Here is a 25,637-nt window from a genome sequence, read left to right on the forward strand (position 1 = left end):
TGCTTAACTGTAGCCATTGACTACTGTCTCTCCACTTCTACCTTCCAGCCCTTAACAGTGACCATTCTACTTTGCTTCTGTGAGTTTTACTATTTTAAGTTTCATTTATGCTATGGTTTGGATATGACTGCAGTATCCCCAAGGCTTCATGTGGTGAAATTTTAATACCCATTATGAAAAATTTAAAAGGGTGATTATGGTGATTAAAGTGGGGCCTTTGGAAAGTGATAAGGTTATTAGTATAGCCCCTTACCCCAACCCCATAATTGAATACCATTGGCTTTATGAGAAGAAGGAAAGAGAAAATACCCATATATCTCTTGCCATCTGATACTGTGGACCATTAAGAAGGCTATCTCTAGATATGGGCTTTTTACCTTGCATCATTAGAACTGTGAGCCAAAATAAACTCTCAGCCTGCCTCAGATAAGTCACTATAGTAACAAAAAATGGACTAGTAGAACTTACAAGTAAGGCCATACAATAGTTGTCCTGGTCTGTTTCACTTAGTATAATGTCCTTCAGGTCCAGCTATGTTGTTGAAAATGACAGTTTCCTTCTTTTTAATGCTGAGTAATTATCTACCTATATACCATATTTTCTTTATCCATTTATCTTTTGATGGATGTTTTGTTTCCATATCTTGACTATTGTCATTAGTGCTGCAGCAAACGTGAAAGTACAGGTATGAAAGATCCTAAGTTTAATTCCTTTAGATAAAGGCCCAAAAGTGGGATTGCTAGATCATATAGTAGGTCAGATTTTTGAGGAACCTTCATACTGTTCCATCACTGTTGAATCAGTGTGCATTTCCCCCCACTGTATACCAGGGTTCTTTGCCAATGATTGTTTTAATTTGTTAATAGTAGTCATCCTAATATATGAAGTAATATACTGTAAGGTTATTTTTGTTTGACTTTTGTTTGTTTGTTGTTTTATTTGTTCTTGTACAGACATTTGACCTCTGTACTTCACCTGGGCACTACAACGAGAGCCATGCCTTCAGGCTGTTTTGCTCAAGTTCTTTTTGAGATAGAGTCTTGCTTTTTCTTTCCCCTGGCCAGCTTGGACTGTGAGTCTCCTATTTATGCTTCCTCCTGTAGCTGTGATGACTGGCATATCCCATTCTGCTCAGCTTCTTCGGTTAAGATAAGGTCTTAGAGCCGGGCGCAGGTGGCTCACACCTGTAATCCTAGCTACTCAGGAGATTGAGATTTGAGGATCGCGGTTCAAAGCCAGCCCGGGCAGGAAAGTCTGTCAGACTCTTATCTCCAATAAACCACTAGAAAACCAGAAGTGGCACTGTGGCTGAAGCAATAGAGTGCTCGCCTTGAGCTGAAGAGCTGAGGGACAGCACCCAAGCCCAGAGTTCAAGCCCTACGACCGACAAAAAAAAAAAAAAAAAGGGTCTTAGAAACTCCCACCCCTGATGGGCCTAAAATTGCTATCCTCCCAGTCTCAGTCTTCTGAGTAGCTAGGATCAGAAGATCATGGGCATGAGCCACTGGCCCTTGGCCTCATTTTGATTTGTATTTCCTAATTATTAGTGATATAGAACACCTTTTTATGTACTTTTTGCCATTTGTCTTTGAAGAAATGCCCATTCAGCTCAAGGCTAGTGCTCTACTGCTTGAGCCACAGCGCCACTTCCGGTTTTCTAGTGATTTATTGGAGATAAAAGTCCCATGTACTTTTCTGCCCGGGCTGGCTTTGAACCGTGATCCTCAGATCTCAGCCTCCTCAGTAGCTAGGATTACAGGTGTGAGCCACTGGCACCCAGCTCCATTCAGATCTTTTTAATGAGGCTATTTGGGTATTTTTTTGCTATTGAGTTGAAGGTGTTCATTTATATATTTTGTCTACTAAGTTACCAGATACGTGAACTACTACCATTTCATAGTTTCCTTTTCATTTTGTTGATTGGCTTTCTTTGTCCTGTAGATGTGTTTTAGATTGATCTAATTCCACTCATTTATTTGTTTTTTTTTTTTTGTCGGTCGTGGGGCTTGAACTCTGGGCCTGGGCACTGTCCCTCAGCTCTTCAGCTCAAGGCCAGCGCTCTACCACTTGAGCTACAGTGCCACTTCCGGTTTTCTGGTGGTTTATTGGAGATAGGAGTCTCACGGTCTTTCTTGCCTGGGCTGGCTTTGAACCACGATCCTCAGATCTCAGCCTCCTGAGTAGCTAGGATTACAGGCATGAGCCACCAGCGCCCGGCTTCATTTATTTTTTATTTTACTATTTGTGTTTTGGGTGTAATAAGTCACTTCTAAACCCAATATCATGGACTTTTTTAAAAAAACTTTTTCTTCTATGAGTTTTACTGTTACACATCATAAAATCTTTCATCAATCCTTTTGAATTGATTATATATGGCAAAAGCTACATAGGCCTTTGCATATATGTCGTTATATTGCATATATGATGCAAGGTCCCATACTTCTATGATCTGCTTAAAACTTTTGCTCAGCTGAGCACTGGTGGCTCACACCTGTAATCCTAGCTACTCAGGAGGCAGAGATCTGAGGATCACGGTTCAAAATCAGCCCAGGCAGGAAAGTCCCTGAGACTCTTATCTCCAGTAAACATTCAGAAAAACTGGAAGTGGCATTGTAGCTCAAGTGATAGCATGCTAGCCTTGAGCTGAAGAGCTGAGGGACAGTGCTCAGGCCCAGAGTTCAAGCCCCACAACTGACAAAAACAAAACAAAAAAACTTTTGCTCAGGTGTAGTATAAACCATACTTTTATCCCATTGGCTAAAACTTTGTCCCATGGCCAAATCTAAAGTCATTGAAGTGGGAAGGCAAACTGTGTCACAGGAGATAAGGGAAATCCCATGACCATGGACAAGAATACAAACAGCTCTGAAAAGATAGGAGATGAACAGTTGTGAATGTTAACACAGCCATAGCCCTGACAATTAGGTTTCAGAGCTATTTCCATTTTTTTCTTCCTTTTTTTAAAACCAAGATTTAGTGTGTATTTATTCTTAACACAATATAAAGATTTCATACTAATAAGTGATACTCATTAAGCCAAAAAAGAAAAAGAATTTATATCAACTTTTAGTTACATTGTTGAAATACAAATACGCAGATTTTATCGCTGAAAAGAAGTCTCCATTGTGCTTCTTCATCAAGAACTTCAACTGAACCTAGAACTTTTTCATACCTCAATTAGAAAAACAAAACAAAACAGGCAGGGGTTGCAGTGGGTGGGGAGGACTATACAAAGCTGAGCAACGGTGGCTCACACCTATAATCCTAGCTACTCAGCTGGCTGAGATCTGAGGATCAAGGTTCAAAGCCAGCCTCAGGCAGGAAAGTCTGTGAGATTCTTATCTCCAGTTAGCCAGGAGAAAACTGAAAGTGGAGGTGGCTCAAAGTAGTAGAGCACTAGCCTTGAGCAAAAGAGCTCAGGGACAATGTCCAAGCCCTGAGTTCAAGCCCCACAACTGACAAGTAAACTATACAATTGTTTGGCTACAGAATGACTTTTTAGAGAGCTACACAGGTTTACACCACAAGAGGTGATGTCTATTGAGAGATTAAGAAGTTGTGTCTTGCTTTGTGTAGGTCACCGACTTATTTATTCATACTATAAACAGGGACTAAACTCTTAAGAATTCATGGCTATATATACATATATGTGTGTGTATGTATATATGTTTGTATGTATATATACAAGTGGCAGTGTAGCCACAGTAACTAAAGGTTAAAACTAGTTCAAAGAGGTGATCTTAGGTTATTCATACAGTTGAGGATAGAAAGAGGTCAGAATGTCATGGGTTCATACATGATACTTTAGGGAAAAAGGCTCTTTATTTTTTTCTCCCCAACATTTTAACTAAAAACAATTTTATAAGATTACAGCTTGCTGACTCAGTATCTTCTCTCATTTTACTTTCATTTCTTTTGAGAGAATTTTTGAGTCAGGCTTAGAAGTATAAATTCACCTACATTCAGTTGATTATAATTCATTTGTACTATATCTAATTGTAAGGGAGGCTAGGAAATGCTATCTAATTACACTGAAAAAGGAGAAAAAGTGGTTAGCATCTACCTATAGGATTGTATCTAAACTAGGTTTTTAGAAATTGAAGAGACTTGACATAAAACCAAGAAGGGAAGGTCATTGTAGTATTCATTAATCAAGTATTTAGTGAGTACCTGTATTATCCTAGGTTATGTAGGGGTGACTTGCACTAGGGAAATGAGTGCTTGTGTACCATATTTTTTATTAGTTAGATTGTCTACAAAAATAGAACATTACAGGGCTGAGAAGATGGCTCAGTGGTAGAGCACTTGCCTTGCATGCATGAGGCCCTGGGTCCAATTCCTCAGCACCACATAAGCAGAAAAAAAAAAGCCGGAAGTGGTCCCATGGCTCAAGTGGTAGCGTGCTAGCCTTGAGCTGAAGAGCTGAGGGACAGCGCCCAGGCCCAGAGTTCAGGCCCCACGACCGGGTCCCCCCCCCCCCCCAAAAAAAAAATAGAACATTATAATCTCATGTGGATACTGAAGAAATGTTTTAACAAATAATTATTAAAATGGAAATGTGCAGAAAATCAAGGAGTTGCAAAGTGAAAACAAAAAAAAAACCCTGTCCCCAAAGGTGGCAGGCTGTATGAGTCCATGTATATAATAATTTCAAAATGACAGAAATTACAGATATAAGAGAAAAGAGAAAGGATTAGCAAGGAAGTGAATGGGTCTGTAAAGGGCAACATAAGACATATCTGTGTTGATCCCAATGTTTTGTATCTTGACTATTTAAATGTCAGCATCCTAATTATGGTATTGTACTATAGCCTTAGAAAATGAGAAACTAGATAAAGAGTATATGGGATATTTGTACACCTGCATGTAAATCTATCAAACTTTAAGAAAATACAAATTTACATAATGCAAGCATTTGTGGGTCTCTACATTGACAGTTGATTGAATAAATGTGAGCCATCGAGTCTGTATTTTTCAGTTCAGATAGTGGTAGTTTGGAATCAGGGGGATTATAATGTTTTACCTTTCCTGTGTTTGTGTGGGGACAGAGTATATGAGGATAATCATGAGCTTCAAATCATACCGTTCCTCACATAAAAAATAAGTTTACATGTCTATAAGGCCAGTAGTGTTTTTTGTTTACTTTTTGTTGCTGTAAAGATAGAGTCTAGCTTAGTAGTGATAAAATCAAAATCTTAGCCGGGCGCCAGTGGCTCACTCCTGCAATCCTAGCTACTCAGGAGGCTGAGATCTGAGGATCATGGTTCGAAGCCAGCCCAGGCAATACAGTCCAGTCCATGAGACTCTATCTTCAGTTAATCACCAGAAAACTGGAAGAGGCGCTGTGGCTTAAGTGGTAGAGCTAGCCTTGAGCTGAAGAGCCGAGGGACAGCGCCCAGGCCCAGGGTTCAAGTTCCATGACCACCAAAATAAAACAAAACATAACAAACAGCCAAACCTCACAATCCTCCTGCTTCAGTCTCCCAAATGCTGTTATTTCAAGCATCCCCATGCCTATTTCTTTCCTTTCCTTAAACAACTTCCTAGGAATTTTGTGAAAGCCTGCGTCCTGTTTACCTACAACCAAGAAATTACATAAAGTTTCATATACTATACTGATAATACTAAACTTTCTTGGTTAATATGTCAGCCTTGGGCTAAACCTTTTTGTGTTGACCAGATTTACTTTTTGTTTTTTGTTTCCATCTATTCATTTATTCAGATTCCTTGGGTTTTCTTTTTCTTTTTCTTTCTTTCTTTCTTTTTTTTTTTTTTAAACTACACTTCTGAAATATGTAAAAGTATGTACTTAATCCTTTCCTCTTCATTAACCCTGGGAGAAAATTTTCAAGGCTTTAGAAATTCTTCCATCTGGAACACACACACACACACACACACACACACACACACACACACACACACACACACACACACACACACACACACACACACACACACACACACACACACACACACACACACACACACACACACACACACACACTTCTTCCATCTGGACCACACACACACACACACAATTCTTCCATCTGGACCACACACACACACACACACACACACACACACACACACACACACACACGGGGGAGGACATTATCATTGTTTCTGAATTTGTTTATTTAGTATCAGCAACTGTGAATTCAGTTTACTGTGCTATGTTAGTTGTAAACTCATAATTGGTGGTGTTTAAAGATACATTTATCTTGTTTTCTTCTTGAATAGCTTTCAGTGGACACCCTACAGTTTCTGCTCTTCTTATACATACAACAATTAAACAAGGTTTCTCTACGAACATCTTTGATTGGAGAAGAGTGGCCTAGTCCCAGAAACAGATCTCAGTCTCCTGACCTGACTGAAAAATCCAGCTATCATAATAAGGTACTGTTTATATTTTGGAGAAAGAGGCCATTTTAAAGATGATTCACCTTGGACTGGGAAGGTGGCTCAGTGGTAGAATGCTTGCCTTGCATGCATGAAGCCCTGGGTTTGATTCTTTAGTACCACGTAAGCAGAAAAAGCCAGAAGTAAAGCTATGGCTTAAGTGGTAGAGCACTGGTCTTGAGTTGAATTGCTGAGGGACAGTGCCCAGGCCCAGAGTTCAGGCCCCACAACTGGAAAAAAAAATTACCTTAATTAAAAATTATGTTAGAATAGCTAGATGCCAGTGGCTCACACCTGTAATCGTAACTACTCAGTAGGCGGAGATCTGAGAATGGTGGTTTGAAGCTAGCCTGGGCAGGAAAGTCCACAAGACTCTTAACTCCAATTAACCACCAAACTGGACTGTGGAACTATGGAACTGTGGCTCAAGTGGTAGAATGCTGGTCTTAAGCAAAAAAGCTCAGAGACAGCACCCAGGCCCTGAGTGGGTTCAAGCCCCAAGAACTGGCACACAAAAAATAATTTTGTTAGAATGAAGATGGATATGGTGGTACATACCTATGATCTCAGCACTTGGGAGGCTAAGGGAGAAGGATGGAGAATTCAACACCAATCTAGACTATAGCAAGATCCTGTCTTAAAAAAAAAATGCCTTATATAGGCCAGTGAATTAATTGCTTATTATTTCCTTTTAGTTTTTTTCTTATAATAAAACAAAATCAGTGCATGTACTAAATCAAAAGAGAGTAGTGATTCAGTTCCTTAACTGGTATAAAAGTCACTTACATGGTATTTGGACAAGTTATTCACTGTATTCTCACAGTTCTCCCATTTTTGCAAATGCTCATGGATTTGGAAAGGGTAAATGAGATGTCAGGTCTACAAAATCTATTAGAATCTACTGAAAAGATTTCTATAAAAATATCTTCTTATGTTGTTTAGTCACGTATGAATAATTGAATGTGCTCTGACAACTTAGATTTTAACTGTCAAACGGGAGTTTTCTTGGAAAATATCTTACTGCTTTTTCTTTCTATTTTTGCAAAAATGTTTACATGATTTTCACCTTTCTGTAATATTTTAAATGTTTCTCATATATTTCATGATGCTATACCCTCTTGGTTCTGCTATTAATCGTTCTCACTTTGTAAATGAGTTCCTCTCTTCTGTACCTTACAAGTTTCCAAGAGTCTGTGTTTTCTCTTCTTAAGATAAACATTTGTTGGAATCACCTCTGCTCTTAGGACTTCATATAGCTTGGTGACTACTGGGTTAGCATCCACACTAGAGCTCTTGCTCTATATTTACCTCTTCAGTTAAAGCTATGCTTTAAGTTTAGGCTATCTCAGTCTAAATGTATTGACATACAGTCATTGGGTGCTCTCTCCAGATGAAGCTCCTGCTAAATGAGTACATTAAGAGATAATGTTTTTAGTCAAAATAGACTGCATTCAAGTCTGGCTTTACTACTAAAAATTACATGATTTTAGGCATGTTAACTTTTCTAGGCCTTGGCTTCCCTTCTCCAAATAGGAAAAGAATGCCTCTTTCTGACTTCTTTCTGAATTCAGAAAGTTACATTGGCACAGGATTTGTTGCATAATAAGCACCAACAAAAGGTGGTTCTGCTTTGTGCTATGGCATGACCTATTCAAGTAATTGATTAGGCTGGGAATGGGCAAGTGAATCGAGTAGCTCATCCATTGCTTTATATTCTACTTCTTTTTTTTTTTTTTAATGTCGGTCATGGAGCCTGAACACTGGCCACTGGTCCTGGCACCCTCAACTCTTCAGCTCAAGGCAAGCGCTCTATCACTTGAGCCACACTGCCACTTCTGGCTTTTTCTGCTTCTATGATGAGGAATTGAACCCAGGGCCTCAGGCATGCAGGGCAAGCACTCTACCACTGAGCCACCTTCCTAGGCCCTCTACTTCTTTTTGTTGTTGTTGTTGGTCGTGGGGCTTGAACTCTGGGCCTGAGTGCTGTCCCTCAGCTCTTCAGCTCAAGGCGAGAACTCTACCACTTGAGCTACAACTCCACTTCCAGTTTTTCTGAGTGTTTATTGGAGATAAGAGTCTCACAGACTTTCCTGCCTGAGCTGGCTTTGAACTGCAATCCTCAGATCTCAGCCTCCAGAGTAGCTAGGATTACAGGCATGAGCCACCGGCTCCTGGCTTATATTCTACTTCTTATGTTTGCTTTTTAGATGGAGTCTCACTGCATTGCTCAAACAGGTCTCAGACAATCCTCCAATTTCAGAGTGTTTAATATACCTAATTCTCATTGCTATATATTTGAAATTGGTCCAATTTAAAATGATGATATGGGGCCATCAGTCCTCTTTAGAGACTGAAGAAATTAGCAGTTGGTAATGTGTACTTGAGGTAAAAATTCCTGAGGCATTGGGATCTATTAGATTAGCCACCATACTAATGAGTAACCTAGTTATGAGAGATGAGAGACTCTGAAATAATCAGTGAAGCACAGAATGCTGCTTATCAGAAAAAAGACATATGCAAAAAGCCATTCTGAAAGAGAAGATTACAGATGACTTTCCAGTTCTATGAGGCTTGCTTCTAGTTTGTGAGATAATTATAACCCTATACTAAACTCTACTTTTACTTGAGTTAGCATCATGTACTGTCTATACCAGTGAAAATTATCACCAGCCTACCTATACTATCTCTCTGTAATTGTCAGATCTTTCCATTTCTGCTTCAGACTGTCTTTAATCTGTCTCTTTTCTCACATCTAGGCTTTTTCCCCCCACAAACACCTTTTAATCTTCACAATGATAGTCATCATTATTTTAAACTACATTGTTTATGACCTTTAACAACACAACAATTTTTTTTATAAATCGGGTGATATGTACATTTCTTTCCTTTGGCTTAGTATAGCGGTTCCCTCTTCTCCCCTCCCTCCCATCACTGCCCTTGAGTTGCTTAGTTCACTTTCATCAATGTCCAGTATAACTGATGGGCTCCTCTGCTGTAAATTTTTTTTTCTCTGCTGTATTTTTATCTAGGCTTTTTTTTTTTTATCAGACATTCCCCCCCCCCCTTTTGCTTTTTATTTCAAGAGGTCATAATTGATTCCAAGCACACTGGACTTTATACAGTGCAGACACAGTATATTCATCTTCTGCCTAAACTCTGTAGGTGAATGAATCATTACCATTGTTGCTTTCACAGAGCCACATCAAGGACTACTACTTTGAGGAGCCGAGAGGCAGTGCAGTAAGGAGGAAGAGCAGATTTAACTGAAGACAGCTTTTATCTATTTTCTTTGGTATTCAAATGAGAATTTATTATTTAAAAAAGCATAGGGCTAGAAGGGTGGCTTCAGAGGTAGAGCACCTGCCTAACAAGTATAAGCTACAATACTACAAAAAGAGAATAAGAGAAAAGAAGAGAAAGTATAACTATATAGAACATAGTTTGAAAGTCCCTGCACACCAAACAGAGCCTAGGTGTTAAGTATTTACACAGGCCTTTTATGATTGGTCCCTGCCTATCATTCAGTTGACACCTACAAGCATGCTACCTACTCCACCCAGAACTTCCAGTTCTCTGAACAAAGCAGTACTTTTACTTCTATAGACCTCGGCATATGCTTTTTCCTGTGTCCTGAGTGACTTTCCCCCTTTATCTGTTTGCTTTTAACTGCCAACATCAATCAGGAATATTCAAACAACACTGCCATAAATTTTTCTCCCAGGTGTGGTTAGTAGTTTCTCTCATGCTCATAGAAAGTATTTACAGATCTCTCAGCAGGTAGATCCTAACTCTGTGTGCTGTGCTTATATATTTATATTATCTTCACATGTATAGACTCGAGTTCCTTGAAGCCAGGAGCTATGTCTTACTCAAGATTCATTGTTTAATATTATGCTTGCTAAGAGATGCTCACAAAGAATCTTGCAAATAAATGAGCCCAAATCACTAGGACATCAGCCAAACGCTGGTGGTTCATGCCTGTAATCCTAGCTACTAAGGAGGCTGAGATCTGAGGATCTGGTTCAGAGCCAGCCCAGGCAGGAAATTCCACGAGACTCCAATAAACCCCTAGAAAACCGGAAGTGGCACTGTGGCTCAAGTGGCAGAGCACTCCCCTTGAGCTGAAGAGCGCAGGGACAGCACCCAAGCCCTGAGTTCAAGCCCCACAACCAAAAAAAAAAGAAAGCTATTCCTAGGTTATAGTCTCTCTTTAGTCACTTTAGTAACACCATTTCATCCAATAGAATTTGCAATTCTTTCTATAATTTGAGATGGAAACCTGGTGCTTCATTGAATGCCTATTTTGTTTATATGTATTCTGCAATTTACCAGCTGTGTGACTTTGGACAAGTACCTTAACCTATCTGTGTCTTCATTTCTTCATTTCTAAAATGGATGTGATAATGGCATCTACTTTAGGATTGTTAGAATTTAAAAGTTTGTATAACAATGCTTAGCACACACTAGTGGCTAATTATTAGTACAGGTTCATATCCTTAATAAAAAAATTAGAGCTGGGTGCTGGTGACTCACACCTGTAATCCTAGCTACTCAGGAGGCTGAGATCTGAGGATCACGGTTCAGTCAGCCCGGGCAGGAAAGTCTGTGAGACTCTTACCTCCAATAAACCACCAGAAAACCGGAAGTGGTACTATAGCTCAAGCAGTAGAGCGCTTGAGCTTAAGAGTGCAGGGACAGCGCCCAGGCCCAGAGTTCAAGTCCCGCGACCCACCAAGAAAAAAAAAATTAGAAACGGAAATGCTCCACAGTCTGAAACTTTTTGAGTACTAATATGTTATCATAAAAAGAAAATTCCATAGCTGACTTCAGATGACAGTAGTCAGAATATGAGTACGTTAAAAGTAAAATTCCCACTAGGTTGTATGTATAAAGTACATGAAACATAAACTAATTTCATGTATAGGTTTGGTCCCATCTTCAAGATGCCTCCTGTATAAATGCAAAATCCCTCAAGTAATGAAAATTTCCAAAATCCCTAACACTTCCCATTCCAGGACCTTTCAGACAAAGAATATTCTTTTGAATTAGTTAACATGGAAGTAGAATTTGCTTTTACTCATCCACACAAAAAGGGTTTTCTGTATAGTCATTTAATTGAGTCTTGGGGAATGAGGTGGCATGTAAATGCAGGATAATTAAATGTAAAATCTATATTTTACAGAATCTCTTTGTTAATAATAATTGCTTTTTATTATTTTTTTCAGAATTGGAATGATTACAGTCACCAGGCTTTTGTCTATGATCATCTGTCAGATCTCCTTGAATTGCTGTTAGATCCAGAACAACTCACAGCATCTTTTCATTCAACCCATAATAGTCTAGTTTCTCGAGAAGCTGTTGTGGCCCTTAGCTTTCTTATTGAAGGCACAGTGAGTAGAGCCAAGAAGGTTTATCCTCTACATGAACTTGCCCTGTGGCAACCACTACATGCAGAAAGTGGCTTCTCAAAGATCTCTAAGACTTTCTCTTTCTACAAGCTGCAAGCCTGGTTGAGAGCCTGTTTGACTGGGAATCCATTTGGTACATCTGCTTGTCTCAAATCTGGAAAAAAATTGGCTTGGGCTCACCAAGGTATTTTTTATATTTTGGCCAATATTGAATTGAATGACAGTCCATTGTTTCCTGGTATATTAATGTTACATATTTTTTGTAGAGGATCTAAAATTCTTCATTTTTGTCAGTCCTGGAGCTTGAACTCAGGGCCTAGGCACTGTTCCCGAGCTCTTTTGCTCAAGGCTAGTCCTATAGCACTTTGAGCCATAGCTCCACTTCTGTTTTTCTGATAGTTAATTGGAGATGAGTCTCATGGACTTTCCTGTCTGAAACTGGCTTTGAACTGCAATCCTCAGATCTCAGCCTTCTGTAGCTAGGAATAGAGGTGTGAGCTACCAGCACCCATCTAGAATTTTTTTTCCCCAGTATTATTATAAGAAAGAAAAAGATTAGTGTCTTCAACAACAGTAGTCTCAAAGAACTAGTATATTAGTTAGGGCCCTTTTGCTTATTGTTGACACGATTCTACCTACAGATAGTCCTCTCTTTGTTGTGCTTCTCTGTCTGTCTGTCTCTCTGTCTCTGTCTCTCTCTGTCTCTGTCTTTCTCTCTGTCTCTCTCTCTTTCTCTTGTTCACTTGCTTGAGACTTTTTAGTTTTCTATACAATGGAATTTGGGCATCCAATTGCAACAGCCCCAGAGAGAGTTGGTGAAGAGAAAAAGTCTTTTCTTAGTCCACACACACAAGGGGATGTTTCTAAATTGGAAAATATGTTAGTAACGAGAGTATCTGGCATTGATTTCATCAAGTGTTATTCCTGGCACATTTCTTATCAAGCATATGCATAAGTTTTAAGAGAAGAATTTGGTACTACTGAAGCAAGTAACTGACAAAAATCAACGGAGAAAAAAGCTTGCACTAGATCGTACTGCTATCTCTGAATTTCAAAGACAAAGAAAAAATAGCTTCCATATAAATTATATATATATATATATACATATATATATATATATATATATATTTTTTTTTTTTTTTTGCCTGTCTTCAGGCTTGAATTCAGGGCCTGGGCACTGTCCCTCAGCTTCTTTTGCTCAAGGCTAGTGCTCTACCACTTGAGCCACAGTGCCACTTCCAGCTTTTTCTGTGTATGTGGCACTGAGGAATTGAACCCAGGGCTTCATGCATGCGAGGCAAGCACTCTACCACTGAACCACATTTCCAGTCCTATATATACATACATTTTTTAATATGAGTTTTGTGACAGTTTGTTTTGAAGGGTATGTGGGATTGAACTCAGGGTTGTTTTGAAGGGTATGTGGGATTGAACTCGTTTTCAGGCATGCCAAGTATACAACCAAATGTGTGGTTATTATAGAAAATGACTGTAAAGATAGAAAACAAAACTCATTTTATAATCCTCCTATCAAGGTTAACATTTTAGAACTACCAAGGTACACACCCCAGAATATGTAAAAATGTTATAACACTAAAAATAGAAAACAATTGAATACTACATACAAATCTAGAACAGAAAGATTGTAATCCAGCCAGATTCATACTAATGATCCTAGCTACTCCAGAGGATGAGATCAGAGAATGGCTTTTTGAGGCCAACCCAGGCAAAATATTTATGAAGCACCATCTCAAATCCCTGTGTGTGCTGGCATATCCATGGTTTCCTTCATTTGTAATAATTAGTATATGTCTAGGATGGTCCTAGCAGAGGATCACAATCAATTGGAATGATTTCAGGTCCATGCTAACTCAGGCCAAAAGAAAAAGTTATGAGCTTGCCATCTCAACAAGAAAAGCTAGGCCTGGTGGTGCATATCTTATCACCTCTGGGCCACGTTGAGAAAGAGTAAGATTCTATCAAAAAAATTATTCAGAGCAAAAAGGGCTGGAGGGATAGCTCAAGCAGTAGAGGGCCTGTCTAGACAACACAATGGACTAGTTCAAACTGTAGTACTAAAAAAAAAAAAAAAATTGTAACCCAAGAATTCTATATCCAACCAAACTATTCTCTATAAACTCAGACTCAGATGATGTAAGGGCACTATAGGTATATGATTCTTGTGTTCATAAAAGAATATAGGCTTAGATATGTTTGGGTCGACACTAAAGGAAAAAAAAAGAAAAGAATATTCAACCTCAGGATTACCCTAAAATGTTTGCAGCGATAGAAGGATTGCAAATGTAATTTTTTTTCTTTTACAATTATTTTTCTCTTACAATTATTTTTCTAAAGTAACCGTGTATTATATGATACATATATCATTTAAAAATAATTCTAGTAGTGAATTATAACTGAACTTTTAAAAATTAAAGATTATCTTTAAGAAGTTTATACAAAAGTTTCAATTCAATATGTCACTTTATCACTACAGTGTATTTTTACTATAGTGTATCTTGATCAATGTCACCACTTTCATCATTCCCTATGTCTTCTAACCCCATTGTCCCCTTAATTTAGCTGATTTCATTCTCACTTACATACTAAGGGTGTCCCAAGGCTTACAGACAAGTGCAGGCTGAGAAGCAAGGCTCATAATGTTGGTACCATATTGGGAGAGGAACAGAAATATGTTTTTGGTGTCAGTTTGGGTAAGACATTGTATATAATGGTCATACCCATACCCATACCCGGGTATGACAACATCTGGTAGTAATAATCTTGGAAGTAAAGACATGACCTCAGCTTGACTTCATGAAATGGTGCCATCAGTATCATTATGTTATCATGACTATTATGGCAACTTAAGAGAGGTTGCCTATGGTTGGGATAATAATAAAGATGAGAAAGTATTTGTGTTAGGCCAATCATACCCCTTCACTAGCCATGAGACTGTAGAAATATTACTTAAAAGGAAGACATGATAAAAGCTTAGGTCTCACAATAAATGGATTATAGATTTTAAAATTTTATAGCGAGACTCAAGGAAACATAGACTTCCTTCATTTGTAATAATTAGTATATGTCTAGGATGGTCCTAGCAGAGGATCACAATAGCTCAGTAGCTATGTACATATGACCATATAAAATGATGCTAATCAAAATAAACTCCAAGACATGGAAACAACAGGTCTTTTTTTTTTTTTTTTTTTGGTTATTGACCTTGTTATCAATGTACTGTATCAGGTTTTTTCTTTTTATTTTATTTCATTTTTCTTTTTCCCTTTGGTTTATCCCTGGCAATCACTCTCTTTGATTCTGGTACCCTGTGTCTTGTATATACATTTATCTGACTTGAGGAGGGAAAGGGAATAACAATGGTAAAAAAAAAGACATAGGATGACCCAAGCAACAGTGATACTCACAAGACACTATGTTTGTTGGAAATGAACTTTACAACTTCAGGGGGAGGTGGGGAGGAAAGCACAGTGGGAGAAAAACAAAGGAGTAGGTAACAATGTTTGACAAGAAATGTACTTATTTGCCCATAATCCTAGCTACTCAGGAGGCTGAGATCTGAGGACCACAGTTCAAAGCCAGCCGGGGCAGGAAAGGCTGTGAGACTCTTCTCTCCAATAAACCACTAGAAAATCAGAAGTGGTGCTGTGGCTCAAGCAGTAGAGCGCTCGCCTTGAGCTGAAGAGCTGAGGGACAGCGCCCAGGCCCAGAGTTCAAGCCCCACAACCAACCCCCCCCCCCCCAAAAAAAAAAGAAAAGGAAAAGAAATGTACTCATTCCCTTAATTATGTAACTGTAACCCCTCTGTACAGCACCTTTACAATAAAATAAAAATAATGTATAACAGATCATGAACAACTACAAATATAGAGAAAGTAGTATAGTTAACACCATTTTATCTAGTACTCAGATATGCTTTTTTTCTCACGTTATCTAAGTGTAAACAAGGATTTGTGTAACCTTGTGTGGTACTTCACTTTGATTCAAAACTGTTTTGCTTATGGGTTTTTTGTTTTTGTTTTTTAAATAGTTGAAGGTATGACCAAAAGAGCCAAGATTGCTTGCAATTCTCATGTGGCCCCTAAAAGGCACCGCATGGTGGTAATGAGCCAGGTTTACAAGCAGACATTGGCAAAGAGTTCTGATACTCTGGTAGGAGCACATGTCAGGATTCATCGGTGCAATGAATCTTTTATATATCTGCTGTCTCCCTTACGGTAAGCATAGTCCTCTTCAAATTCTGACATTTTGATACTTCTTTTAAAATAGAATTAATCCTTTTTTTCATCAGGACTTTTTTTTATTCCTTATTCAGAGGAATTAACCTCATTTAAAATTGATTTCAGATCTGTGACAATTGAGAAGTGCAGGAATAGCACCTTTGTCTTGGGCCCTGTAGAGACTGCTCTTCACCTCCATGGCTGTGACAATGTTAAAGTCATTGCAGTTTGCCATCGTTTGTCCGTCTCTTTGACAACAGATTGTGTCTTTCATCTTTTGACACCTTCACGCCCACTTATTCTCTCTGGAAACCAGAGAGTAACTTTTGCACCGTTTCATACTCATTACCCAATGCTGGAGGACCACATGGCCAGGACTGGTCTTGCTACAGTGCCTAACTATTGGGATAATCCAATGGTTGTGTGCAGAGAGAACAGCAACAATGTCTTCCAACTCTTACCACCTTGTGAATTCTATGTATTTATTATCCCCTTTGAAATGGAAGGGGATACAACAGAGATACCTGGAAGTCTTCCACCTGCCTATCAGAAAGCACTGGCTCAAAGAGAACAGAAGATACAGATCTGGCAGAAAACTGTGAAGGAGGCTCGTTTGACAAAGTAAGTTTTCTGAAGGTGATATTTGTATTTACATGAAACTTCATGAGAGGACTAATTAAGCTACATTTTTATAATCTATGCCAAAGTAACTAATAAAATACAGTATATCTTTTGCTACAACTTTGGTTTCAAGCAGTATTTCAGGCACTATGGAGAATGAGAATTTGGGAGGTATTCAGGTATTGTTTTAAGAAAAATATTTAAGTTTTTCTGGGCATAGTAGTACATGCAGTTAAGAAGTTAAGCAGGAGGAACATGAGTTCAAGGTCATCCTGGATTGCACAGCAAATTTGAGGCCACCTTGCACTACATAACAAGATCCTGTCTTAAAAAACCAAAAAAATGAAAGCCTGAGTTTAGTTGGCAGATAGGAGACTTACATGAATTAAGTCTTATGTAGAATATGCCACATAAGGCCAGGTGCAGTGGCTCATACCTATATACCTAGCTACTTGGGAGACAGAGATTGGGAGGATCTTCATTCTGAAGCTAGTGGGGGCAGAAAGTTCTTGAGACCCTGTGTCTACCTGGTGATGTGCCTTTCATCCCAGCTGCATGGGAAACACACATAGGTAGATTATGATCAAGGCTGGCCTGGACATAAATGCAAGGACCTAGTCAAAAATAAATACAGCAAAAAGAATTTGGGGCATAGTTTAAGTGGTAGAATGCATGCCCTACAAATGCAAGGCTTTGAGTTCAAACCCTAGTGCCATCAAAAAGAAAAAATTATGCCACATAATACGATCTTAAGTGAGTTTATTTTAGTTGTTAATATATTAGTTCTCAAATGTGGCTATGCATGGGAATCTTCCCAGGGGCTTGTTAAAAACACAGATTTCCTGGTTTTACCACACCACAAAGCTATCCAAGGCTGTCCCAAATTCGTCCAGGGACTAAGGCTAGTTTTTGTCAAAATTTTCCATAATCATTGGCAAAATATAAAAAAGTATAGTGGTTTTAAATCTAAATTTACTCAGTAATTAGTTACTGATCTCATTCTACTTTAGGAGTGCTAAAATACCTTGGTTTTAGTTACATGCTTAGGATTATAGATGGCTGTGAATATTTTCATATCAGGATTTTATTTCAAGGGTATTTGTCTTTGACCTCCAGAGGCCAGGGATACATCATGGCTTGTAGAGATTTTCTCAGAAGGTATCAGTATAGAAGCCTTGTGGAGGAAATAGGATTTGTAATGGGCCTTGAAGTACAAGAAGTTTGCACAGGTGAAGAGACTGAGATAAATACTTCATTGTAGCTGTCAAGAAGCAGTTGTGGGAGCAGAAGCTTGTGTTTTCTGGGAATCAGTAGCTAAGACAGGATTTTAGGTATGAAATACTGGCAATTTAAACTTTTTTTTTTTTTGGGTCCGGTCGTGGGGCCTGAACTCTGGGCCTGGGTACTGTCCCTCAGCTCTTCAGCTCAAGGGTAGCGCTCTACCACTTGAGCCACAGTGCCACTTCCGGCTTTTTTCTTTTTGCTTATGTGGTGCTGGGAATCGAACCCAGGGCCTCAGGCATGCAAGGCAAGTGCACTCTACCACTGAGCCATCTTCCCAGCCCCTGGCAATTTAAACTTAACGGGGACATTGAGCCAGGTTGTGTCACATCTTGAAAACTAGGCAGTGAAAGTTAGACATAAATAGAATTAAGTAAGAAAAGTCATGAAAAGATGTTTAAAATGGTAGAGACATTCATTTCATTTATTCAGTAATATTTATAGAATGTCTACAAGACGCAAACCACTTTTAGGTGCTGTGGCAGCGTGAAAATGTATAAAGCAATGTGGTTGGCACATGAAGACTGAAGAGATTTGGGAAAGAAAAGTAAATGTTATGTCTGGACTTTCAGTGAACTGGACTAGAGTGTAAAGAAGAAAGATAGAGATGCTTTTACTTTGGTAAGAGGCAGAGCTCAGTGCGAAAGTTTGTGAACAAGACAAAAATAAATCCTAAAAATTGAAGCCCACTTAGAAATTTTGTTGTTGTTATTTTTGGATGCTTGAGACAGTGTCTTGTTGTATAGCCCATCCTGGGTTTGAACTTGTGATCCTTTTCTCTACTTCCTGAGTGCTAGGTTTATATGCATGTGCAACAGTACCTGTCAGAAAATTTTTTTGAATCAATTTTTTTTCTGGGTCCGGTCATGGAGCCTGAACTCTGGGCCTGGGCGCTGTCCCTCAGCTCTTCAGCTCAAGGCTAGCACTCTACCACTTGAGCCACAGCACCACTTCCAGCTTTTTTTCTTTTTGCTTATGTGGTGCTGAGGAATCGAACCCAGGGCCTCACGCATGCAAGGCAGGCGTTCTACCACTGAGCCACCTTCCCAGCCCCTTTGAATCAATTTCATCCACAGAAACTACAACTTAACAATTAGAAGCTTCTCAGAATAAATAATGTTGGAGGACGGATTGTAGCTCATGTGGTACAGCCCATGCCTAGCAAGCCTCAGTTCAAATACCAGTTCTGTAGAAAATAAATAAATAGAATGATGTTTGTACAATTGTGTAGGTGTACAAATTTTATTCATTAGCAAATTCAGTGCTAAAAGATGGTAGTGTGGTGGCATTTAAATCTTGCCAATTTAAAGATGATCTAGTTTAAGAGTTCAAAATTGTTTTGGGAATCTATATACATTTCTTTATACTTTTTTTTGGGGGGGGGGTGTCCTGTCATGGGGCCTGAACTCTGGGCCTGGGCGCTGTCCCTCAGCTCTTCAGCTCAAGGCTAGCGCTCTACCACTTGAGTCACAGTACCACTTCCAGCTTTTTTCTTTTTTCTTATGTGGTACTGAGGAATCGAACCCAGGGCCTCATGCATGCAAGGTAAGCACTCTACCACTGAGCCACCTTCCCAGCTCCTCTTTATACTTTCTTTATTCAGTTTCTAATACAGCTTACAAAAACTCTTTAAAAATTGGGCTCCTTTTTTGTATTTTTTTTCTTTCTGGTTGTCATTATCTTAGAAAATAGCAGCCATTTAAAAATACTCTATTTTCTGATGAGCAGCTATTTCATAATGAATGAAATGCGTATTTTTATTAGATCTCTTAGGTGGATTAGATTTTAAGGTGTTATTCTTTGTATTACCATGTCACCAACTATGTAACACTTGGAATGTGTCATGTTTCCTCTCTTGATCTTAGTTGTAACATATAGAGTGAGGACCTCGTGAGGTGACTCATCCGTAATCCCAGCACTTGAGAGGTGAATGCAGAAGAATTCAAAGCCATTTTGGTACTATACCATCTGATAAAAGGAAAAGGAGAAAGAGAACTGTGCTTTATTTCACAAAAGTGGTTTAGAATAGCTTGCCATTGGCTTCTGGCTCATGTTCTATGATTTGGGGGAGAATTCAAATAAGCATGGCTTTGTTGTGGATTAGATGCGATTTGAGACTGAGAACAATTTTATGATTGGTAGCTTAATATTTTTTATTTGTAAGGCAGGGAGGGGGAGATGAAGTGGAACTAAAGTTATAATTGTAAAGCAGCAATCAGAAAAGGAAAGGGTGATGTTTGGTCATTTTTGTGGCTTAAGCCATATTTATTTTTCTTCTAGATTAAGGTAATTGTAGAGTGTTCTCTTTGCTTTGGTGTGTCATTATTGCAATGTGGCCTGTCTAACGCTGGTGCTCTGTGGAATTGTTGGTGTTCAACACCACAGCAGGCAAGAACCTAACTGATAGAAGGTGGCTGCTGGCTATCAGGCACTGTTCTTCTCTTTATTGTCTTGAATCTAATAAACATGTTATTAGGGCCTTTATCATTTCTGTTTCTTCTTCTTAATGGCTCTAGGCAGACCTGTGTACAGGTATCATCTTAGGCCTTTCTTTTTCTTAAGAGAGTATTCCTAGTACTCTGTTCCTTCTCTCTCTCTCTTTTTTTTTTTTCCAATAAGTAACTACTTAAGACTATGAATTTATTTTCCTTCTTATCTATCTTTCTGCAGTCCACAGGGGCATAGACTAAATATGTAAATGGTGCCCTCTAGAGTCATGTAGCTTGACTTGCCCTGTCTCTTTATACGTATGCCCTCTGTCAGCATAGTACCCAATATGCATTCCATCCTCAATAAATAATTGATAGTATGTATTTACAAAGGACATAGTTATCTAATCCCCCCTTTAAAAAGTCTTTATGAGTATTGTTCTATTAGGATTAGGATTCTCATATTTTTACTTTTAATTGCGACTTTAGGGAGCAAAGGAAGCAGTTCCAGATACTTGTGGAGAACAAGTTTTATGAATGGTTGGTTAATACAGGACATCGCCAACAGTTGGACAGCCTTGTACCCCCTACAGCAGGCTCCAAGCAAGCAGCAGGATAGAACTCAGACATCATATCTCAGGTAGGCGTTTACAATACAGTACTTGATCTTTTAAAAGAAACTCTTTGGAGTAAAATCTTCCAAGCATACCCTCCCCCTCCCCCCGCCCCCCCCCCCCCCCCCCCCCACTAAGCACATAGCATGGTGAACCTCTTCAAAAAATTTTCCACCATTCACATCAGCATATTTATCCATGTTTACCACCAGAAGCCAACCAAAATATTCAAGGGGCGCCTACAGAATTTTGAGCAAATATAAGAGTCAAGTTTTAGCTTTTTTGTTCTTTGCTTGGCGCAGCTGTCTACCAATCCCACTTGTCTCTACTCATAGTTTTGAGTTTTATTCTCTCTTTGAGATACTTTTCCTTTGTCCCATCCTCCTCCAACCCAATTGATAAAACTAGCCAATCGTGGTTAATCACACATGTGAGAACTATATCAAAACTAATCCAAATGAAGAGCTGACAACTGAACCCTAGAACACAGTCACAGATTTATCCTATAAGAGAACATGAATTTAGACAAATTTATAGGAAATTATTTAATCCAAATATGTAGCATTTTAAAATAAAAATGTTTATAGTGTTACTTTTTTGTGAAACTCAGTAAAGCATTTTAAAAGACCAACAATGGAAAAATAAAGGACACAAATAGGCAGTTCATAGAAAAATATTATAGAGAAAGGATGTTCACTTAAAAATAAAGAAACGTAACTTATGGGAGGAGTAACTCTTGACTAAAATACTTGAAACAAGAAGTGTTTCAGATTTTACATAAATTTTACCAGTTGAGCATCCTAATCTGAAAGGCCCAGATGCTCCCAAGTCCAGAACCTTTTAATTCTTGACATTTTGGGGGGCGGTTTGACAACATCAAAATTAAAAATACAAACACTGCTTAGCAATTTTATTGCTTGAAATTACTTGCAGATAAACTCACATATCTTAAAACCTATTTAAGCCAGATGCCAGTGGCTCACGCCTGTAATCCTAGTTAATTGGGAAGCTGAGAGCTGAGGATTGTGGTTCAAAGCCAGCCCAGGCAGGAAAGTCCATGAGACTCCTATCTCCAGTTAACCACCAGAAAACCGGAAGTGGCATGTGGCTCAAGAAGGAGAGCACTTGAGCTGAAAAGTTCAGGGACAGTGCCGAGGCCCAGAGTTCAAGCCTCACAATGAACAACAACAACAAAAAACCTATTTAATTTTTTGTCCTGTTAATTCATTTATCAGGTTGTATATAATTTTTAAAAATATATACACATTGTGGAATGACTAAAGCTAATTAATATAGTTTATATATTATATATAATTAATACATAATTATCTCACAGAGTTACCATTTTTATGATGAGAACACTTAAAATCCCTAACATTTTTCAAGAATGTAGTATGTGGGCTAGTGGAGTGGCCCAAGTGGTAGAGCACTTACCTAGCAAGCATACGACCTTGAGTTCAGATCCCAGTACCTCCACCACCAAAAAACCAAAACCAAAACAAAAAGTTACTAATTATGGTCCTCGTCTACTGCTCTAAATTTATTCCTAATTGAATATTTGTAACCTGTAAAAATCTACATTAAAAAGCTGCTCACTGCAGCATGCTTGAAATAACGATGGGCTGGAAACATCTCAAATGCTGCTTAGAAAAGGGCTTGATGCCAATGAACTTATTCATCCATGTCATGGAATTTATCTTTAAAAGAATGAAGTTAGTCTAAACATACAAAAGTGAATTGATCTAGAACTTGGGAAAAATTTAAATGTTGTATGTTTGAAAAAAGTGGGCATGGGTAGGATTTCTACAAACAAGCTAATTATTAGCCTGGAAAATTTCTGAAAAGACATTTTTTTAAAAAATGTGAACAATGTATGTCTTTGAAGAATGAGACAAGATGGGCATCCAGGAAAACTTACTCTTTATTTTTAGTGAGGTACAGTTCATACAACATAAAACTCATCTTGCTAAACTGAAGAATTCAGTGACTTTTAATGTACTCTCTCAGCTTTGTGCAACCATCATCATTTTCAAATCTGGAATATTGTCCTCACAAATAAAAATTAAGCCCATTGTAATTGGCAGTCTCTCCACATCCCTGCGTCTCCTCTTACCCCAGACCCTCACTACCATTAATCTACTTTGGCATATTCTGGACACTGCCTATAAATGGCACCAATCCAGTTTCCTGTGACATAATGTTTCCAAGCTTCGTCCATGTCACATTAATCAGTACTTTGTTCCTTTTTATGGCAGCATAAAGGTTGTTTCGACTTTTCAGCTATTATGAATAAGTTTTCAGCATTTGATTTTGTTTTGTACTAGAGCTTTAATTCAGCTCAAGTCTGGCACTCTACCACATGCTTCTGGTTTTTTGCTCGTTAATGTGAGTTAAAAGTCTCACAGACGGGCTGGGAAGGTGGTTCAGTGGTAGAGCGCTTGCCTCGCATTCCTGAGGCCCTGGGTTTGATTCCTTAGCACCACATAAGCAAAAAGAAAAAAGCCGGAAGTGGCGCTGTGGCTCAAGTGGTAGAGCGCTAGCCTTGAGCTGAAGAGCTGAGGGACAGCGCCCAGGCCCAGAGTTCAGGCTCCACGACCGGACCCAAAAAAAAAAAGAAAATTGTTGTTAATATTAGCTTTTCATTTGTTATCTCCAGGACTCTGAACATGAGACTAAGCAGAGGATAGTGCTGCCTCTTCAAAAATGGTCCTGGATACTCTTGCTGCTAAAAGACTTTGGGCTCTTCTTTTTATTTAAGACCTTTACTTCATTTCTATCCAATGCTCATTTGTCACTGCTGAGGTTAAAATTTACCTAAGCTTCTGACTTTGATATAAACATATTGTTTAATGAACATCAGAAAACGGTGATGCCAAAAGGAAAAGTTGATGAAGGCAGTCCTACTATGTCTACGTTAATATTTAAGTGATAAGATAGAGATTTTATTTCATATTTTAATTTGTATGGTGAAAAGATTTCATCCTTTCTGGAGTTAAAAACAGTTCTGTAGTTCTTTGTAACTATTTAAGAGGAAATTACTACTCCTTTTTAAAAGTAATTGAAAGGAAAGTATAGTTTGTTAATGTATAAATGAAGCAGAGATAGTTTTTATACAAAGATATTTTAGATTGTAAAGTGTGAAACTTAGTGAAATTATGTAAAAATGTTTATTTTTTGTTTGCCTAAGATTTCCAATAAACTCTAAAAAGTATTTTCTCCTTTTACTAAAAAGATAAAGCTTTACTTTTAATTAATAAAAAAAGATTTCCAATATCATTCTGTGAAATTATATCAAAGTAAAGTTGACATTTGGTTGGGAGAACCCTATTCTTCAAGATAAAGGAAAATAATTTCAAATTTTTTATATGAATCTGGCCTTTTTGAAAGGCTGCTTATATATTTCTGAAGGAAAAAAATCTTCTGAATATTTGCTAATCCTCATTGAACTTCCATAGTTTTTACTTTTAAGATAAAATTCAAGCAAGCAGAAAATTACCCATTAAAATTATCAATTAAAAAACCACTTGAGGGGCTGGGAAGGTATCTCAGTGGTAGAGTGCTTGCCTTGCATGCATGAGGCCCTGGGTTCAATTCCTCAGCACCACATAACTAGAAAAAGCTGGAAATGGCACTGTGGCTCAAGTGGTAGAGCACAAGCCTTGAGCTGAAGAGCTGAGGGACAATGCCCAGGCCCAAGAGTTCAGGCCCATGACCAACAAAAAACCAAACAAAAACAAAAAAACCTGGAGTAAGAGAAATGTGTTTTAGATATTGTTAATGGACTTAACAGTATTAATCAGATACTTTCTTTAAAATTCAGAATTCTAAGCATTTAACAATATTTACTTCTCAGTAACCATATTGAGGCATGGTGGCCATTTTCTAAACTGACCATAATACATCCTTTGGAGTCTCATTATAAAAATATTTGTTGGATAGCTTTGTTAGCAGAAAGATGAGGAAGTTGGACTTTAAAGAAGAATATACTTGACCTAGAAAATTAAAGGAGGTGATGATTTTTTTTTGTTTTTGTCAGTTGTGGAGCCTGAACTCTGGGCCTGGGCCCTGCCCCTCAGCTCTTCAGCTGTAGACTAGCGCTCTACCTCTTGAGCCTCAGCCCCACTTTCGGCTTTTTCTGCTTATGTGGTGCTGAGGAATCGAACCGAGGGCCTCATGCATGCAAGGCAAGCGCTCTACCACTGAGCCACCTTCCCAGCCCGAGGCAATGATTTATTGTGTCTTTGAGTTTCCATAAAGTATTTTGTCATTTCTAAAATAAGAGGTATATTAAGGGCCAAAAAATGCTGTCTGAAGAGGTCCCAATGTAATATTGTGGGCAGAGAGAAATGGGGCCATTTTTTGAGTCTCATTGTAGCTGTCAGTTCCTTGTGTACTGTGGCATGGTTCTTGTGGATTACAACTCTTTTTTTTTTCTTATTTTTTTTTGTCAGTTGTGGGGTCTGAACTCTGGGCTTGGGCACTGTCCCTCAGCTCTTCAGCTCAAGGCGAGCACTCTACCACTTGAGACACAGCGCCACTTCTAGTTTTCTGGTGGTTTATTGGAAATAAATTATGGACTTTCCTGCCTGGGCTGGCTTTGAACTGAGATCCTCAGATCTCAGTCTCCTGAGTAACTAGGATTATAGG

General features: G+C 38.5%; 1 protein-coding gene across 3 annotated transcripts in view; it reads left to right on the plus strand.

Moving 5' to 3' along the window:
- Tbccd1 (TBCC domain containing 1) overlaps nt 1–24,266 on the plus strand; it is a 33,129-nt gene extending 8,863 nt beyond the window's left edge. For all 3 annotated transcript variants that reach the window (XM_042667780.1, XM_042667786.1, XM_042667793.1), the window contains exons 3-8: nt 6,241–6,396; nt 11,625–11,991; nt 15,856–16,042; nt 16,172–16,666; nt 20,866–21,016; nt 23,647–24,266. In XM_042667780.1, coding sequence (XP_042523714.1) covers nt 6,241–6,396; nt 11,625–11,991; nt 15,856–16,042; nt 16,172–16,666; nt 20,866–20,995 — 1,335 coding nt within the window. In that variant the 3' untranslated portion in view covers nt 20,996–21,016; nt 23,647–24,266. The remainder of the gene's footprint in view (nt 1–6,240; nt 6,397–11,624; nt 11,992–15,855; nt 16,043–16,171; nt 16,667–20,865; nt 21,017–23,646) is intronic.
- The last annotated feature ends 1,371 nt before the right edge of the window (nt 24,267–25,637 follow it).

This window comes from Dipodomys spectabilis, unplaced genomic scaffold, assembly GCF_019054845.1.
Source record: "Dipodomys spectabilis isolate Male_0828 unplaced genomic scaffold, ASM1905484v1 ptg000017l, whole genome shotgun sequence".
Taxonomy (NCBI): domain Eukaryota; kingdom Metazoa; phylum Chordata; class Mammalia; order Rodentia; family Heteromyidae; genus Dipodomys; species Dipodomys spectabilis.